The 20,434-nt window shown below is 37.5% G+C and overlaps 1 protein-coding gene across 1 annotated transcript; it reads left to right on the forward strand.

Annotated features, from left to right (window-relative positions):
* Positions 1-99: 99 nt before the first annotated feature.
* On the forward strand, positions 100-11,125 carry LOC105219595 (barH-like 2 homeobox protein). The gene is made up of 3 exons (XM_011195854.3): positions 100-2,638; positions 10,047-10,563; positions 10,672-11,125. The coding sequence occupies exons 1-3, from the start codon at positions 2,560-2,562 to the stop codon at positions 10,892-10,894; spliced, it is 819 nt and encodes a 272-aa protein (XP_011194156.1). The 5' UTR covers positions 100-2,559; the 3' UTR covers positions 10,895-11,125.
* Positions 11,126-20,434: the final 9,309 nt, after the last annotated feature.

The raw sequence follows: 20,434 nt of genomic DNA on the forward strand, positions 1-20,434 counted from the left end.
GCTCTACTTCTTCTTCTTGACTGGCGTAGACACCGCTTACCCGGTTATAGTCGAGTCCAAAACAGCGCGGCAGTTGGCGCCAATTGGTTATACCAAGCGAAGCCAGGCCCCTCTCCACCTGGTCCTTCCATCGGAGTGGAGGTCTCCCTCTTCCTCGGCTTCCACCAGCGGGTACTGCATAGAATACTTTCAGAGCTGGAGCACTTTCATCCATTCGAACAACATGACCTAGCCAGCGTAGCCGCTGTTTTTTTATTCGCTGGACTATGTCTATGTCGACGCTCTAATAATATAAAAATCGGCTGCAAGATCAGAACATATTTCTTTAAAAGCTAAGAGTTAGCGCTGAATGGGTTATGAAACTAATGAGAAGATTTTAATTGAGTTCTGTACTTTGCAAAAGAATTGTGAGCATTTGATCCGAGAATCTGTTCTTTATATAACATAAGCTCCGGTGATGATTATGAAACTTAAAAAACGATGAGAAAGTTATGAAACTAAAAAGAAGATATCAGATGAGTTCTGAACTTCACTTCATCCGCTACATCCTCGAAGAAACTCTTAGCATATCCGAGATTGCGTTCTTTCTAGAACACAAGTCTCGATGATAGATTTTTGAAATTTAAAAGGAGAAAAGAGGTTTTTAAATTCAAAGAAAATATCAGATAAGTTCTGAACTTCATTTAATCTGTTACATCCTGGAAGGAACTCTTAGCATACGATCCGAAATTGTGCTTTTTCCAGAAAGGAAGCTTTATGACGGATTATGAAACTAAGAAGACAATTATAGGGTTATGAAGGGAGGAACAAGATTTCTGATAAACTCTGAACTTCACTTCATTCGCTACTTCCTTGAAGGAACTCTTTAATACGTTTACGAGATTGTACTCTTTTCAGAACAGAAGCTTTAATAAGAGATTATGAAACTAAGAAAACGATGAATGAGTTTAAAATGTGGGAAGAAGAGTTCAACTAAGTTCTGAACTTCACTTTTCTGTTAGAAAACTCCGAGCATACGATCGAAGATTGCAGAACAGCAGCTTTGGCGGCAGATTATAATTAAGAAGAAGATTTAAGGTGAATTCAGAACTTCAATTCTCTTGCGAGAGACCTTTGAGGAAACGATCCGTGATTGTGCTCTTTCTCCAGAACACAATTTCCGTTGATTTCGATTGACTCCAGTTCCGACGTCCCGGATATTAAACTCCTTAGGATGTAGTTTTAATTTAAAGGATTGACTAAAGAAGTTCCCAAATCACGAAATATCGAAAAAAAGTTTCGTATTGTCTGACCTCATCAAAATGACAAGAAATGAACAATGAAAGCTTTTCAAGTGTTATCCTCAGTCAAAAATTGCTGCCTAATTAAGCGGCATGCGTTAGCCATTCGAAGCCAAAATTTCTAAAGTTCAAAAACGACAACGGAAATATATGTACGCTGGCAGAGTAAAACTTGATGCGATTTGCCTAAAATGCTGAGAAATTATGCTAAACGCGCCCACACTCCATAAGCTTACGAGGCGACTCGGTGAAATAAAAAAGTGCAAACATTTATAAAATCTACAGGGGGTTGTTAAATGTGCGACCAATCAGCGCAAGGCAATGTAATGTCCTCCACGGGACTTGTAGCAAAAACGAGTGAGTGGGTGGCGGGTTGTGTAAAAGTGCAAATAGTATAGCAGAAGCAGACGAGTGGCATACTAATAGCTTTGCGTCAGTGCAAGCGAGAGCGCAACGGTATTTTTTCAAAAACAAAATGGCCAACATATACCCAATGTTGTTGTGGGTGGATGTTGGAGAGTAAAAGTGTGTTAGTGTGTGAGAATAAGCGCATAAGGATGCGTTTGAGATGAGCAGATGACAGCTGTCAATATGCGCGTGGCAGGATGACAGCAGGCGTTTAGTATAGCGTAGAGAGAGAGAAGAGTTTATGTGTTTGTGCTATTAATGTGCGTTATTTATATTAAATAACGGTTAAATGTGGTGCAGCAGCGGCGGGTTACTCACATAGTGGGAGATTTTTTCTTCATACCGCGCTCTTAGCAGCCAACAATTTGCATTAATTCATTTTATCAGCGACAGAGTTATCATATGCACACTGCCGTTATCCTGCGTACGTAACATTAGTGTTTTAACCGTTAAACGGATTAAACGGCACAAACAGTTGTCCATTTGACTTCAATTGCGACGGTTACGCGTTGTAAACGATAGGAAGTTGTTTCAAGAAAAAATTAAATACATTTTAAATTGAACAAATAAACGAACGGTATTTGTATTTGAAAAAAAAAAATATTGAACAGAAGTTTATAATCAAATAATTATTTAAAAACTTCATAAGAAACAGCAAAACACATTTAAGTGCGGAAATAATTGAGTATTCATAAAAATACTCTTAATATTCGTCGGTGAAATATTTCAAAATTAGCTCAAGTAAAATACTATAAATACAAAAACAACTGAGCTTATTGTATAAGTCCAGTGTAACAATAAGTGAAATTAACATTTTTAAATAAAATTTGTGCGGATATAAAAGCAATTTTAAACGCATTTGAGCTTAAAAATGCATCATCCGAGCTCCAAATCGTTTTTAATACGAGATCTACTGGGCGATTTAATAAACCGACCGCCGCCGGACAGCGGTAAGTTCAAGTTCTTTACTTGAATTATTTATTATAAGAAAATATTTCATAGAAAATGATTATAAAAAAATATGATATGCCATACAAATTCTAAATTGGTTTATTCTAAGTATTTAGAATTAAAAAAATGCATATAAAACAAGATTAATTTCCCGTCGGTCACATAAAAGTCTTTAAAACTTGTAAACACACCCCATGAAACCAAATTCCTATTTCTCAAAAACGTTAAAAGAATAAGAAAAACCTGCTTGAATTAACTAAGCGTAATATTTACCGCTAAAAATCCTGAAATTGAGCTTTAACCGTACCGATTATGTAGCAAAGTTCGAAGTATAGTTTTTAAAATCCAAGAAATGTTATCCTTTAACAGATTTAATGGACATGTGAGAGTAAATCAATGCGCTCATTTCCATGTTTAATTTTTAATCCGAAGAACCCTCACTGTTAGATTTTGTGAATCTCCAATCCAATGACATCTTTTAGTTGGAACAATGGTTTTATATAACAAGTAGAGAAGGACTAAGGACTCTCGCAATTTATTTATTTAACATTATTAATATTGTATAATACACAATTTGACTCACATAAAGTTGTATAAAGTCCATTGAAAGTTGGAAACCCTAATATTGAGATAGAAGCACCGAGGTCCGATATATGGGGCCTATAGTCCGATTTCGGCGATTTTTAGAATGGGGCTGCCACACTATAAATGTAGTATTTATGCAAAGTTCTGCACCGTTTCGTTAGTGAGTTAACGCACTTTTAGTAATTTTCAACTTAAACTTTGTATGGGAGGTGGGCGTGGTTATTATCCGATTTATTTCATTTTTGGACTGTATTAATAAGTGGCTAAAAAAACGACTGCAGAAAGCTAGGTTTATATAGCTCTATTGGTTTGCGAGATATGTACAAAAAACCTATTTGGGGGCGGGGCCACGCCCACTTCCCAAAAAAAAATACATCCAAATATGCCCCTTCATAGTGCGATCCTTCATACCAAATTTTATTTCCATAGCTTTATTTATGGCTTAGTTATGGCACTTTATGTGTTTTCGGTTTTCGCCATTTTGTGGGCGTGGCAGTGGTCCGATTTTTGCGAAGAAAGCAACCTTCCTATGGTGCCAAGAAAAAGTGTGCCAAGTTTCATAAAGCTTAATTTTTACTCAAGTGACAGCTTGCATAAAATCATGAGATTGACCTTTAACCGTACCGATTATGTAGCAAAGTTCGAAGTATAGTTTTTTGAAAGCCAAGAAATATTATACTTTAACATATTTTATGGAAATTTGAAAGTAAATTAATACCACGAGCTTATTTCTATGTTTTCTTTTTAATCTGAAGAACCCTCAATGTTAGCCTTTGGGAATTTCCAATCCAAGCCTTTGACATCTTCTAGTAGGAAGGATGGTTTTGTAAAAAATTATAAAAATTAGAGATTGGTTTTTTTTTTAATGTCTCATATAACCATTTACTTTAATATAAGGGATTTTTGTGCACGATTTTTCCTTCTGAGCTTGGTAACTGCTTTGCCGATTACGAACAAAAGTTCGAGGGGTTACTTTCAGAAACCTATGGAAATTCTCACTGTCATAACTTTACTAATTTTAATGTCTTAAGTTCATGAAAAAATAATGGTCTTATTTTTAATCCGATGGAACCTCATTATTCGATTTTAAGAAATTCGTGTGTTGATCTTTCAAATCAAACTCAGTACTTAACATCTTCTAATTTGAACGATCGTTTTATAAAACGTATTAAAATTCGAGATATGTTTGTTGAAACGCATTTTATATATAAGAGATTATGTGAAAGAATTTTCAGACAGAGTTTGCTTACTTAGCTGATAAGACTAGGAATGGTAAAGCCAAAAATGGTCAAAAAAAACTAGTCTTACAAGTTTTATGGCAAGGGTAAACTATAAGAAACGTACTCGAGGATTCTAAATTGTCTGCTCAGAAGCAATCGTTGTCTTGATTCCAACCGAGATGGTCGTACATTCAAATAGTAGAAATCTTATCTTCCGATTTCCCTCATGGTTGAGACCCAAATTATTTCAAGCCTTTCAAGTTCGCCTGTCACTTGTTTCTCATGGCGATAAAATGTTAGGACCCGATTTTAAAGATGGTTTGGTAATTTTACATAACGCTGGAAGGTGTTACTTTGGTCGAAACTTTACAGGCCTCCATATAAATTAATAAAGGTATTTCTTCGGTTTTAATCATGTCAGGAATCCGTTGATTTTTGACAGTGAAGGAACGAATATTGAAGATCCTATTATAGTGTTGTCGTAAAGACTCTAATGAGAACTTAGTAAGATTTTATATATTCACCTACTACCCAAGAGTTTCTCGTTGAAATACTCTCCGCTAGACTATGGAACCACCCAATATTACTTCGAAAACCCGTTGCGAACATCTTATTTGGTGTTTATAATCTCCGGTGCCGAAATAAGCTCAAATGCAGTTATTTCTACTACTTTTTGCCAACTGAAGTATATAAATATGCTCAAATATTATCTCTCCCAGCCGTATTTCAAAGCGTTCACAGCCAATTAGCGTTGCATTGTTTGAAAACAACCGCCTACAATGAAGCGCTAATAGGCCCCAAATCTTTTTGGCGCAAATGTCAAGCAAAAACATTAATCTACCAACATACTCATGCCCATGTGCTTAGAAATGCGAAACGCTCGAGGTAATAATTTAATTTGTCGAATTGAGAATGTTAACGTGTTCATAAGCAATTTGTCACGTACAACCACTTTGCCATGCTGACAACAGCAAAACAACAACAACGACATAAAGCAAAACAAGAGCATGTTATACACCCATACATCAGTTGCATCAACTTGGCAGCAAGGATTTCGAAAAAGCATACCAAAACCGACTGCGTTGTTGCATGCACGACGGCGGCGGGACGATTTGCAAACTCGAGAGAGTATGATGCAATTTTTTAAATGAGTGCAACTTATGCATTCACAGCGGCATTTTAGTACGTACACAAGTCTGTACGTATGTCACTCGACTATTTTGTAGGCAATTAAAATGTTAAATCAACGCTTTGAAACTCTCTCCCGCCCGCTGCAATGTGTATTTCTAACTGTATATGCGGCGGTGGCAATTGAAATTTGCTTGTGTTTATAAACTGCAGTAGCATAACGGTAATTATGTGTAACACACATGACTGATATCAGGCCAAGTTGAATGCGCTGCTTTTCGCAAGCAGTGTGGCAACGCTGCCTGCCTATTGTTCAAACAATTAAAAAACTATTTATGAGTTAATTGCAAGTTTAACTGCGAATTATATAAAACCGTTGACGAGTGCAGGCTTTTATTGCGATTATAAATTCTGTTGACTACAAAAATGAACACTTGAAAGTGCCGTGGAATGAATGCGCGGCAACTTTAACGTGCGCGAAGGACTCAGGCCGGTAAAAAGTTGTCAAAAGGACAAATTCTTCATATGAAAATATATTACTGTATTTACAGTGAAAACCAGCATTGAAAAATAGTTAATTTTAGGTTAGCACCGCATTGTATTTAAGAGACTCGAGCAACGAAAGTAAAGTGTGTTTTATTTGAAAATTTCCTTTACGACTCAACATCTCTGAAACTAAAAACTTGTTTTGGTAGGAAGTGTTCAAAAAATAACGAAAAACCGCTTGAATCTTATTACTCGGAGGTTCTCGGGGTAGCTGATTACGAATTTGACATTACTTTTTATACTCTCGCAACAAAAGTTGCTAAGAGAGTATTATAGTTTTGTCCACATAACGGTTGTTTGTAAGTCCTAAAACTAAACGAGTTAGATAAAACGTTATATATACCAAATTCAAAATGTAACAACTTGTGACAAGGAGGGGGGGAGAGGTTAAAAAGTCCTTAAATTCGTGTGACGTAATTTATGGATGGCCCCTTGTGGAAAAATTGTCAAAATCGAACCATGACTTTTCAAGGCCCCTGATATCAAACATGAAGAACTCAGTGCCTAAGGGTAATTTTTCACCGAAAATATAGGTAGATCTATAAATAAATTGCGAACTTATCCTTTCCTTACTTGTTTAAAATTCAAAATGTCGAACCGATATGGGGACACATTTTAAAAATTCTCCATACTGTATCTCACATTTTGAAAAACCGACACCGGATTCGTAATCTGTGACTCCGAAAATCCCCGAGTAGCGAGTTTCAAGCGAATTTTAAAAATCGCTGTCCGCCATATTGATTTTCGGGGGTTATCTCAAAACCCTGATCTGATGGGGTTAAATGGACCCCAAAAACGTATGGTGCACATAGTAATTTTTGCAGGTCATAACAAATTTTTTGTGTGTGGCTGTGTAATCTAAACCCCCGGATTCTACCTCTCTGAAGCCATAAATCAGTTTTGGTGGAAATTTATTTTTTCCTTGCTTATTATTGACATGTAATTGCTTGTTTAGTACTGTTACGTGATTTTTGGCTCAAATGATGACAATCGAAATCGAATAATGAGAAATATGTTCACTTGAAGACATGTTAACCCATGCACGTGAAGCGGAAAAGGTTATAGGTAACGAAGTAAGGATATGTCAAAAGTAAATGTTGCCACAAATATGTTTAATACCCGGTAGGAATTTTATAAACGTTCAAATGAGGGTTAACATGAAATATAAAACTACTCTATTTTTTATAACTGCAATATTTTGTATTTTAATAAAAGATATAGAGGCTTCCTTTGCATATTCAGGTTATATGTAGGTCTCACGTCGGAGAAAGAGAGAGAAATAAGGTATCTTTAGTAAATGTGATGAAACTGTTAAGGATACAGATACCTTAAACCGTTTTTCTAAAAAAAAAACTTCCGATAAAATCTTTGATATACAGTTCAACTTCCATAACTCGAAGTTCTCTATGAATCAAACTCTTGAATTGGCAATAGTATTCAAAGTTCATACAAATTACATTCCATGTGCTGAAGTCGAAGTTTTTTGTGGATTATGGTGATTCGAGTTAGAGAAGTTCAACTGCATTACTTTTTGCCATTCGTAAAACTCGATCCATTGTACCTAATTGTCAAAATATGATTTATTATGCCACTTCTGAATTTTAGAAAACGCATGAAAAACAGAGAAAGTCTTAAGACTTTTTCACTCATTCAAAAAATAGTTAAAATTTAGATTCTTCTGACTTACCTAGACTTTCTTTTTTGCAATACATCTCTGTTTTGAATGCTCTCAACAATTCGGGTACGGAGTTCCGTGACTTTGAACAGTTTTCTGAAGTAAACCTGTAATAACAGATATTAAAAAAAGTTAAATTGATTCTCAAATCATGATTTCGATTCCAATGAGGTCTAATAAATATAAGCACAACATATATGTAGGTATATAAAGCATATGCGCTTAAGTGTGAACCATAAAAAATTGCAAAAAAACAATGTAGGTAAGATAACACAAACCAAAAACAATCGAATACAACCAAGTTTGTCTGTCAATAGGGGTGCAAATAAATTCGCAATAAAACATATTTAACTTCATACGCAAGCTTTAGATCAGCTCTGAGCACACATAACCCTGCTGTCCTGCTGCGCGGCAGACACACGTGATAGCCTACGCATTTTTCTTCAGCGCAAGTGACCGGGCTGGATTGACTCTGGGTAAATTTAGATTGTGAATATGTACTTCCAAGTGGTTTCAAACGAAAAACGCTTTTAGCTAAAAATTCCAGCAGGAAGCAACAATTGAATTGAATATCACGACGGCACGTGAATATAATCAGCCTGCGGTGCAGTGAGTGGCGCAGTAGATATCGTGCTACAACGACGACACATGTCCACTTATATACAGAGGTTTTAGGGTTACAACCACAGGATATACACATATCTCCGGCGGATATAAATAAAACGTTGATTCTTTTTTTATACACGTTACACTTTTTGTTTTTTTTTTTTGTTAGAAAATTTTTTTTGTTTGATTTTTTTTTCTGCCGTGCACAAATTGCTGCTGATTTGAAGAAGTCAAAGTCAATGTGAAGAGGTTAAAAGGCTGAGATGTACCAATTTATTTGTACATAACTGCAAGTAGACATAAGTGGCAGCGCATGAGCTCGTCTAGATACTTCAAATGTTGCCTAATGGATTCTTCGATTTTATTTCTATTTTTTTTTATATTTTTGCGCATTGTTTTTTGGGTACAATCATACAAGCTTACAAGCTTACTTTTACACACTACGGCTTATAGTATGTATTGGCAGTACTTCGGAACTTAAGGTATCTTTATTAGTGAAGCTCATTTGTGTGGGCGACTGTCTAAGGAGAAGCACACGGTTCGTTTGTGCTCTATTTTTATACTTTTGAACGTTGCTGCAATCTGCTTGGGCGGTTAAGCGTTTACACGAGCAACCCAACGGGATACTAATGAGTAAAATAGCAGTTGTCGTCACAGCGCTGCCTGGCACCAGCGGTCGGTGGCAAACTGCTGTGTTTGCACACGAAATTTGACTTCCTTTTGGGGCGTAATTGGTTCGCAATTGGAATTTATAAAAATTTCATGTCGAACCTCAAACAAAAATCAGCCGCACCTTCTATTCTTCTTCTTCTTTTTGACTGGCGTGGATACCGCTTACGCGGTTATAGCCGAGTTCAAAACAGAGCGCCATTCATTTCTCCTTTTGACAGTTTGGCGCCAATTGGTTATACCAAGTGAAGCCTGGTTCTTCCAACGGAGTGGAGGTCTCCCTCTTCCTCGGCTTCCACCAGCGGGTACTGCATCGAACACTTTCAAAGCTGGACTATATCTATGTCGTTGTATAACACGTACAGCTCATTATTCCATCGACTCCAAATTATTCCCAACTCCTAGTTTCGTCTCATCGAATGTTGACATCATCGACGCTTCTGCACTATAAATCAAGACGCGAATGATGAGGGACTTGTATAGTCAAAAGAGGACTTTACATTTCAATTGCCTACTCAGTCCATCGACATTTTTTATGTGACCTTTTACACATGACCCCTTCCTCCTACAACAAAAATCAGCCGCAGCTTCTATTAAATTCATGAAAACCAACCGTTTTGCGATAAATCAAGCTTTAGGCTAGTTTTAGGGGGTTTCATCGCATCAGCTACTACTCACTGGCGGTCCGTAGTGGATATGAGGTTGTTGTCTAGTGCAGACTTTAGACTCTAGATAGATAGAGCGCACAGTTAAAGGCGAACACATTTCACCTTGAAGATTTTTCGATTACAGTTCTTCATAAATCCCTTCTTTCACATTAAAATATAAATTCGAGCCAGAGAGATCCGCCAGTCAACCTTCGGTCTAAATAGATCGAGCACGCAGTTAAAGTTCTTCTTGTTAAGTGTAGTTTTGATTACTAAAAAAATGCCATGAGCTCGATTCACATTTTATAGTCTATTATCGTTCTACTTCCAGACTCCGATTTATCCGATGAGAACTCCGAAATCGACATCGAGGATCGTTCCTCACCCGATTCCGACATGTTTCACAATCATCATTATGCAACAGCGGCCAATAGCAGTGCGCAACTACATTTTATGGTCAACGAGTCCAGCGTGGAGTCGAATCAGCATTCACCAAATGGCGACGAACGCGGCACAAAACGCAATTCGAGCAGTAACACCAACAGCAATACAACATCGAGCAATAACCCACAGTTGGATATGCAAACGGCACACTTGCAAACACACGGTTATGGTGGCAGTAGTATGGGCGGCGCTGACCACATGCATCACAGTAAGCTGGGCTTAAGTTTGAACAAGAGTGGACGCAAGCCACGACGACGACGCACGGCCTTCACACACGCGCAACTCGCTTATCTGGAACGCAAATTCCGTTGTCAGAAATATTTATCCGTGGCCGATCGCAGTGATGTGGCCGAGACGCTCAACTTGTCGGAGACGCAAGTGAAAACTTGGTATCAGAATAGACGGTAAGTCGAGGGCATGGTCGTTTTTTCTTTTTATTGCTTTTATTTACTTCCTTACTGGAGAGGGTTTCTCACTTATTTTTTCATTTATTTCTCACATTTTGTACACAGCACGAAGTGGAAGCGCCAAAACCAATTGCGGCTCGAACAATTACGCCATCAGGCGACGCTGGAGAAAGAGTTCGTTAGCGATGGCGCCTCTGGCACAACGCTCGGCTGTTGTCCGACGGGCTTATCGACTTTTAGCTCAACGAATCCGTGCAATTTTCTCACTTCCGCAGCGGCGGCGGCGATCTTTCGAAATGTGGGCTACGTCCACGGCTGCCCGCTGTAAGGCGGCCGGCGCAATTAGTGAAAATTCAATTTAGCTATGCGAATTTTTTGTACTTTTGTGTTTTTGTTTTAATTTGTTTTTGTAAATATGTGTTAAAAACTTTAAGTTGCTGTGCAATGAACAAAAATATTTATGCGAAATTAATCATAAGAAGCGAAAATTAAGATCAATGAAGAAGTATTGCTGTAATGTGAAGGTAATAAAAAATAGTTTAAGTGAATATAAATTGAATTGCTGTTATTGATAGTATAAAAACAAATAAAAACGTCAACTAAACGAATAAAAAATTAGTTTTTTTGTGGGTAAAGATATTTTTAAGTAACTTGAAAAGATTAGTCACAATAATTTTATCGAATTTTGACAATTAACTAACAATTGAAAAAATTGAATATGTGGAGCTTAGCTAGAACAATTGTGTGTGACACCAAACTGACATTTTGACAAATAACTGACAATGAAATTGGTTTGGAACTTAGCTAGAATATACCGGTTGTCATACTATTAGGCATTTTGACAATTAACTGACACATAAAAATAGTTTTAGAAATAATTTTAAGCCTAGATCACGGCAAAATGACTCACTTTACTTGATAATTTGATGCTTAGAAAGTGCAGAACTTACTTAAGACAAATTCTAAGATATTAATTAGAAGTAATTTTCGAAAAAAAGACTTACATACTCGAGAGTATACCTCACTTTCGTCTATAACTCAGCGTAACTGACTTCAAAATGCGCTATAAATTTATTTAAAATGAAAAAAACTAAAATGAAAGACGTCTAGAAAACGCGAAAATAATTATTCCATTAATTATAGGTATAAAATACCCAGGAACTTATCTCTTTCCTTATACATATTCACTCTCTCCGCCATTATTCCTTTCCCCAAAGCAGCACGCTGTTCTACAACTTTTTCTTTTCTACTATAAAATGGTTGGCGTTACCATTTGATTGGTAAATGCACAAGTTAAAAACTTTTTTTTTTACTCTCCCCCACTGCCAGACACACTACTCGTTGCGTCTTTTGTATACACTTTATTGCGATTAACAAATCATTTCAACCATAAAAAGTTGTTACAAACACCACAAAAGATTACAAAAACAAAAGCGTTTGCGGTTTTACGTTTTTCATTAAAAGTTCCACAGAGCTTCGGAGGTTATGGCACTCAAGTAAGGCGGCGTTGGACTGAGTTGAGTGCCTTCAGCCATTCGTGTGAGGGTAAGCGAAAAAAATTGTTTTTAAATATTCGTCAGTTAGAGATTGTATGAATAAATTTTTCGTGGTATGCAAATGGATATATTTTTCGATTTCATATATTGCTTTGATGGTGATAACGAAGCCTTAACTTGAAGCAAAACCTATTGGAACACTCAGCTTGGTTGTGCCTATCAAAAACCTTCCGATCCAAGCAGGATTATATAGCCGGAAGGTCAAATTCGTTACCACCGAAAAGACGGCTGTCGGGGGAATTGTTGTTTACAATTGGTCGAGTCCTTCTAAATAGTAGTGTTTATTTGAACCTCATTTTGCTTCCAACTACTACAGGGAACTGTTTGACGGCCTTTTTTGGGTAATTAACCTCTTTTTTTATATGGACGACCGATAGTATCCACCACGTACCACTCGGAGACTATTCGATACAACCGATCCAGCAGTAAATTTGTAGCGGTCGACTAGTTTTCGAAGTAGAGGAGAACTTACTGACATAATGAAGCGGTAGTCTAGACTCTAGATTAATAACAGTGCGTCCATCCTTAGACTATGTGAGATATTAAAATGAAGAGAAATAAAGATTTTTGACAGGAACTAGCATTTGGCCTTCTGAAATGCAGTATTTCTACATTTGGCAAACTACGTCTTGCAAGCACGCCCAAGAATATTAAAAACTATGAACCTCTGTTTTCATACGCTTGAATAAACTATAAAACAGCTCGAAGGAATAATCTTCCTTGACAAAGGCGAGTGCAGGATGACAGATATAGCTCGAGGGCTCGCAGGTTTAATTTTTTCGATCTATCTTGTAACAGTTCGTCGATACTTTTCAGGTATCCCACTTTTACGACGGCCGATGCAGATGTTGATCAGATCGTTAATCTATTAACATAGGCACGAATTGAAAAGGTTATTGACTGCATTACTGAAACAGACTGTGAATAAAAAGATCTTAAGCGCGTTATCCCCTGTTACTGTTTGGTACGATCTTGATAACACCATAGAGTTCCAGAGCCACAAAACCATATCTATGTTAATCCTCAAATTAGTCTCGAAACTAGTTCAAGTATACACGTTTCTTCTTACACCTGAAGAGTTTGACATTGGCATTGACTACTCCCTTTTCCGTCGGAAGTCCAAAAGACATTCAGTGGGTTACCTCTTCCTCTGTCATCGTCATCTTATGTATGTCACAATTAAAACTCGCCGAGTTGGACGTTTTGTCTTCGGAATGATATAACCAATATTTGTAGATAGGCTCATGAGTTTTGGCTTATGAGCTTTGGCTTCTTCTTCCGTGCCGCACAGTCGTTTTAATTATTTTTCGTGGAAGTCCTCTAGTAGTCTGCAAAATAGTAAGGTTATTTATTAAAATTCATGGAATTAAGTTCCGTAAGTCCAGGTTTTCGTACCTTTCCAGGCACTTGTTCTAATTATTCAATTCCTCACTTGTTCTAATTATTATTTGAGGAAGTCTTTTAGTAAACGGTCAAAGAGTGAGATTATGTATCCGAATTGCGGGAATTGAGCTCAAGTCCAGATTTCCATACCTCGTTCTAGGTCAACAAGAGCCCAAGTCCAAGTTTTTCTGCCTTTCCAGCACTTTATTCTAATTATTCTCTTTCTTGGAAATATTTTTTAAGTCTAAATCTGTGATGTTATGTATTAAACTTCAGGAAACGGATCCTAAGTCGTAGTTTTCGTACCTTGTTCTAATTGTTCTTTGTGGAAGTCTTTTAATAGGCAGTCAAAGAGAGAGGTTAAATATCCGAATCCCGTGACTGGGGCTAAAATTTAGGTTTCCGTACCTTCCTATTCAATCGTAATTATTATTTTTCTAGAAAGCATCTTTGAAGTCAACCAAAGAGTGAGGTTTTTTGAGGATACGGAGCTGAAGTCCATGGTTTCATACATTTCTATTCATTCGTTTTAATTAAAGTATTTTCTAAGTCATATTTAGAGTGAGCTTATGTATGCCGATGATCCAAAATCCGCAATATATGTATGTACATCCGCCATTATTGCTCCCCCCTCCGTAGTTCTATGAAACACAAGTATGTAAATTTTACTTATATAAACATTATACATAATTGTACATGAAAGTGTTGAATAGGTGCCCCGATACATATGAATGAATATATTTTTTTCTTTTGAAATAAAAAAAGTAAAGCTTTTGCAAAAATGCACTCCGCAAATGGAAAAGATACAAAATGTAGCCAACTGGAAAACCACCAACAAGCTTGCAATTATATCTATAGTACAACAACAAAGAGTAAAAATGCAACAGTATACAATAATAGCAACAACAACAACAATAAGCCACACAGTTATACATTTTCATGCATATTTACACCGCAATGCGATGCTTGTGCGCTTCAATGGAATGAGAACGACGGCAAAGTGAATGCAATTGCAAAACGCAGGGTTGCTTGCTTGCTGCATAGTGAAAGCCACTTGTAAATCAAATCGAATAACTTTGTATATGTATGTGTACATATATGTAGGGCTGTCAAACATAAAAATAAAATGGTGTAGAAAAATTGCATGGTTTGGCAGATAGATATTTTCTTACTACTACTTTTCACATTTAAACGAGGCAAATTGAATGGCGAATGTCGAGTGCCGACTACCGACTACCGACTGCCGTGAATGCCGTGCAGCGTTGAAAAGAGTGCGCCCCGCATATGAAAAAGTTCTGAAATAGCATTGAATGCGAACTGAAGCTACGGCAAACGCTAATTAAAAGCAGCACAACTGAAGGATGCTCCAGCAAAATCAGTGAAAATCAACTGCAGGTGAATTGGAAATAAATTGTAATGAGCGCTGCAACAACACTACAAATAACTGTGTGTATACATACATCCACATTTTGCAACGCGCCAAATAGATGTTAAGTAGAAAACAACTAAAAGAGAAAAAATATTGCCTGTAAATCAGCGCTTAATGTTGCAAATTATCTGCAGTTTGCTGTTCGGAAAAAAAAGAAAAAAAATAAAAAAAAATAACGAGCAATAATATCGACTAAGTGTATATACATATAAAAAGTATAAAATGCATTCATAAGCTGTATGGCTGCATCGCTTGCACCGTAATTCGCACGGATAAGCTGTAAACTTTGCAACAGCCGCATCCTTTATGCGCCTTTTATGTGTCGTCATCGCCATCGATTATGGCTAGAAAATGTACCATGAAATTGGAAAATTCACTCAGTGTTAATATATTGTATAATAATGTGGAAAAATATATCAAAGTGAAGGGGTTTCGACGCGCTCAATAGTCAAAATACCGCGGAGGTATTCCCATATTCGAAGTATACTAACTATTGAGGCACCATAAAGTGGAAATGTTAAGTTCAAAAAGTCTTAAAGAGCTGGCTAAGAACTTCTTATTGTCTGAAGGACTTCATGTGTATAAAAAAGCTTTGAAAGAAAGCGTTAACTTATGAGAAATTAGAGTCCGGTGCCATGATGACGATACAGGTGTTGAAAAGGTCGGTTATATATCAATATAGAAAAGATCAATGAAACTTTTAATTAAATCTCACTAAACCAGCTTGATCGACAAGTCAGGATAGAGTTATGGGTTTCTTTCCAGAACTCCATTTATAAGGCAATTTCGGCAAAACTTTACAAAGTGTTACGGTGTTACCACAGACGACATTAGGAAGATCGGTAATAATTTGGCAGCAGAATCTCCGTTACGGTTACTAATTTGAGAAGAACTATTGAATGAAGCCTCCCTGAGGTCTTTACCTAGAATAGTAACCTCTATAGTTGATATTCAAACGTTTCATAATCTCTCTAGTTGTCCGTAACTAACACACTTGGAATGTTTCCTTATATGTCCTTCATACATGTTCCGTTGAATACTTCCAGAGCTGAGGCTTTTGGAATAACATATTATTTCCATATCGCCATATCTTCCTTTGCCAAGATCGCTGATTCTTTATAAGATGGGAGCCGATATTTTGTCGCCGATGTTCGTGGGGATTATTAGCCGGAAGCGACTAGGAGATCTATAAGACGAACGGATATTTTATATATACAATGTCTACAAGTTTGAACAGTCCAGTTGGCTCAGTTTCTCTAAAGTTCCATCCAAGGTTTGGGGAAAGAAGCGGTAGGCAGTTGTTGATTAGTAGTGATAGCTTGGACCGTCCTTATCCATACATCCTTTTTTGTGTGTTTTAGCCTCGCTATTGAGTTCAATTTTAATTAATTCAAGTAAGAAAACGTTGATATCAAAGGTAATGACTGAGAATTTAGGTTAATGGTTTACTATGGATATATAAGCTTGTATACTTCAGAATTCATTTAAGAAGCCCCTTTCTTTCAAAGACTAACTGGAATTAGTTCCGTCTAGAAACTGTATATTTTATTAGTAATTAGGCTACTATTTTTATATGAAAAATTACTGCGGGAGTTCAAAAATCAACCCTATGTAGAAGAAACTTCTCCATATCCAGTCTTATTTGCTGCAGAGCATTAAAAATCATGAAGAAAAATATCAAAAGCGTTAACATAAATTAACAAATTCAACATGCAACACACAAATAACAACAACAACTGTCCCATCTACAAGGATATGAAGAATTATACGCCTTACATTGACACGCAAATTATTTTGATCTTCATGCCTCAAAGCACAAATACAATTTGTAACAATTTTCCAAACGGATAAAATTGTAGCAAACATTTTAATAATCACTCAACATACACACACACACACTTACATATGGTATATATATAAAGAGAAGCCATCACTTGAGTGGCAAGTAAAATGAAACCGCAAAACGAAGTTGCGTCGCACCGTCAGGCAAGCAACAAACATTTATTAGTAACAAAAAGGCGCAGAGAGAGCGCATAAGCGAGTAACAGGCAACAGCAACAACAACTATAAATACTAAACAACTCAAGCAACAATGCGGCCGAGATTGTTTGTGAAAGCAACAAAAGGCGGTGGAGTCATCTAAATGTATGCAAATGCAGAAGCATACGCACAGGCGCAAACTCTCTGCAAACACACACACACACACACAAACACCACCAATACAGCTAAACACACGCGGCCACCACCGCAAATTGGTGGTGTCTATACAATTTTTACGCAATATGGCGAGCCCTTCAGCCGGAAGTCAAGTGCGGTGTTCACTAATGATGACATAATAGCTTGGCATTTGACGTGCTTGTTTTTGTTTTTGTTATTATTGTATTGTTGTTGTGATTTTGTTGTTGAAATTGTTATTGTTTTTTCTTGTTTCGTGTGGCATGTTGTTTGGCCGCGCTGATGAGACCAACCGCTGTGCTCGGTTGATTTTGCTTGATTTTGAAAAGTAGAAAAGTTTAAAAATCATTAAAATCAAGTGCCGCAGGTTAGAAAGAAGAAAAAGCGAAATTATATTCGTATTATTTACTGTTAGCGGCAGTTGGCAAATTGTTCAACAACTTTTTGTTTTTGTTTTGTGTCATTTATATCGTTGTTTTGTGTGGGAGCTTTGTGTGGCATAGAGGGTGTGACAGAATTAATAAGATATTTAAGGTAACTGAAGTTTGAGAGGAGGTCCGCTTAGAGTATGGACTCCAAATCAGTTATATCATTCATTTTAGACTTTGTGATTCGCTGGCAACCTAGTATGAAACGTCCCGAACACTGTCCAGTTTTAGGACTACTACCCTCAAGTCTCAAAAATCTCCTTCGAGACTTGATACTACTTCGAGTCTCTGCCGATTTTAAAGCCTATAAGTCTTCAGTCCACTTATTCCACCAAAGGTTGCATAATTCCACTAAAAGGTAACTGTTCAAAAGATTTTGGAAACCGGTCCAAAATGGGGACCGTTTTTAAAAACCAATCTCCAAATCTTCAGTACACTTAATCCACTAAAGCTGGCTTTATATTGCCAATAACTCGCGAAATGATGGTTCTGGCAGTGGTGAGTCGTAGCTGATTTATCAGCTTAGACCATAACATTAGCTTATGCGATTATAGCCGAATCACCCACCATTCGTCTTTTCCCTCGCATTTTGGCAAAACGTAGAAATTCCAAATGCAGCCAGGTCCTTCTCCCCCTGGTATTTCAAGACATGTGGTGCTCTTCCTCTGCTTCCATTGGCGGATACTGCATAGAACACTTTCAAAGCTGGAGTACTTTCAATCATTCGGACCAAGCCAATGTAATCGCTGTATTTTTATTTGCTGGAATATGTCGCCGTATAACTCGTACAGTTCTACGGCCCATCGTCTGCGGTATTCATCATTGTCAATGCTCAAAAGTCCAAATCAATCTCTTGATGTTAGGTTAGATTAGATTATGTTAGAGTGGTTGATCTCCTGCGCCATAAGAGAGCTCACTTGGACAACTAAAGCAAGTGATGCCGCAAACTCCTCAAAATTGATGCCCAAGACACTCAAGTAACAACAAAGCGCTTTGAGCCTTTCATGAATTTGTGCAGGCAACTAATTTGTAGATACTTCAGATAGTTCTTTGAAATTTGTCCTGCCAAGATATTTCCGGCGCAGTATAGCGAAAGTCCTCGCTATCAGTTGCATCGGAGCACTTTGCTATCATACTAGTTTGGGTGCCTGGCCACAGCGGAATCGCATGAAACTGCAGGGCTGATGAGCTTGCCAGGATAGGTACTTCTGTTGCACTTACAGTGGAATGGGAACAAACAGGAGCGCCGCTGTCCTCTTGCAACTTGCTTCTGGATAAGTGGGTCTCAGTCGAACTGAGCAGGCGTTGGACAGTCACTAGCACCTGTTCTGTCGCAAGATCATTCTGGCCCAAAGTAAATCGCAAGAGGTCAAGGGAACTCTTTGCCCTAAACAAGATTAATCTTTCCAAAGTTATAGGTGTTCTAACTGTCCATTGTCCCATTGGGACTCACGCGGTCAAATTAATAATTTTATCGGATGCTAGCTGCAAAAGCTGCCTAGAAGAAGGTAAGGTAGAATCCTCCCAGCATTTCCTTTTGGAATGTCCCGCCTTTGTGAGATCTAGACAAAAAACCTTAGATCTCACTTTTTTGGGCACCCCGCGAATTAGCGGACACAGAAGTTAAAAACCTCTGCAGATTTGTGGTAGGTTCCAAGCGCTTTGTCGATTCATAAATAAGTGAGGGGGTTGAATTTTTACGGCATCACAAAGGACTGCTCTCGATAGTCTAAGTGGGTTTCCCCCTTTATTGGGAAACAGCCTTCGTACCTAACCTAACCTAACCTAAAGCGAAAGCTGGACAATGAAGGAAAAAGTGTATCTATTTTTCAATCTCCCCTTCTTCCATGCAACTTTGGCAATTTGCGTCGGTCAGGATATTTAGCTTCACGGCATGTAACCCCATCAGGCAGTGGCCAGTAATGACTCTAACTAAAAGCAAATAGCACAGTGGATCACCTGCGATCCAGCTTAGGTCACAATGATCTCGCAGTCGCGCAGGTACGGGTCGATGTCCAACGCCTACTGTGTTCATTCAACGACCACTGATCCAAGCGGAGAGGCATGTGGATGGAGGACCACCAGCCCACTCTGATGAGATTGCAGCTTGGGTGCCCTTACGCACAAGTTCATCGGCTTTACAGTTTCCAGCGATACCGCTATGGCCTGGGACACATCGATTATTATATCATCACTTAATGTACTTCTATAAAAAATAGTACAACGGTTGTTGATTCTCATAACTTAGATTGTCAATTAATTGGTTCAACGATACGACATTCAACCTGAATTTCTCTTTAGTTGATTCTAACAAATGGTGCTCTCTACATTTTTTATTCATATATAACATAATAAGATAAATTAGCAGAAGATTATCTTCATCGTTATCAACTCATCACTTAATCACTTTGTTGAAAAGTTCCGTATGGGAAACTAAAATAAGCCACGCGTAATTGCTGCTTACGAAAAGTCAAAAGTAATGCAAGCATTACTCGGAAGGGTGGTGAAAAGTGGGTGTCAAAGGATATAACAACAACACGGACGCTAAACACACCCTTGACATGACAATACGTTAAATACACGCCCGCTTTTATAGTGACATAAGGGAAGTGAGTTGGTTGAACAAACGCACAAATCCTGAAAGTGTAGCTGTAGCACGGAAGCGGCAATGAAGCTGTAAAGCGTTATTTATAAAAAAACAACAACAACAACTGATATCAATAGCACATGAATTACAACGTGCCGCATAACTATTAAGGGTTTAATTTGCACTTGCTTGTTTTTATACTCTCGCAACAAAGTTGCTAAGAGAGTATTATAGTTTTATTCACATAACCGTTGTTTGTAACACCCAAAACTAAACGAGTTAGATATAGGGTTATATACATATACCAAAG

This window comes from Zeugodacus cucurbitae, chromosome 5 (assembly GCF_028554725.1).
Source record: "Zeugodacus cucurbitae isolate PBARC_wt_2022May chromosome 5, idZeuCucr1.2, whole genome shotgun sequence".
Taxonomy (NCBI): Eukaryota; Metazoa; Arthropoda; class Insecta; order Diptera; family Tephritidae; genus Zeugodacus; species Zeugodacus cucurbitae.

Excerpts from the sequence above, each read along its gene's own strand:
- LOC105219595 (XM_011195854.3), top strand. The coding sequence starts at position 2,560 with ATGCATCATCCGAGCTCCAAATCGTTTTTAATACGAGATCTACTGGGC. Across the intron at positions 2,639-10,046 it reads CCGACCGCCGCCGGACAGCG|ACTCCGATTTATCCGATGAG; the intron begins GTAAGTTCAAGT and ends TTCTACTTCCAG. Across the intron at positions 10,564-10,671 it reads ACTTGGTATCAGAATAGACG|CACGAAGTGGAAGCGCCAAA; the intron begins GTAAGTCGAGGG and ends TTTTGTACACAG.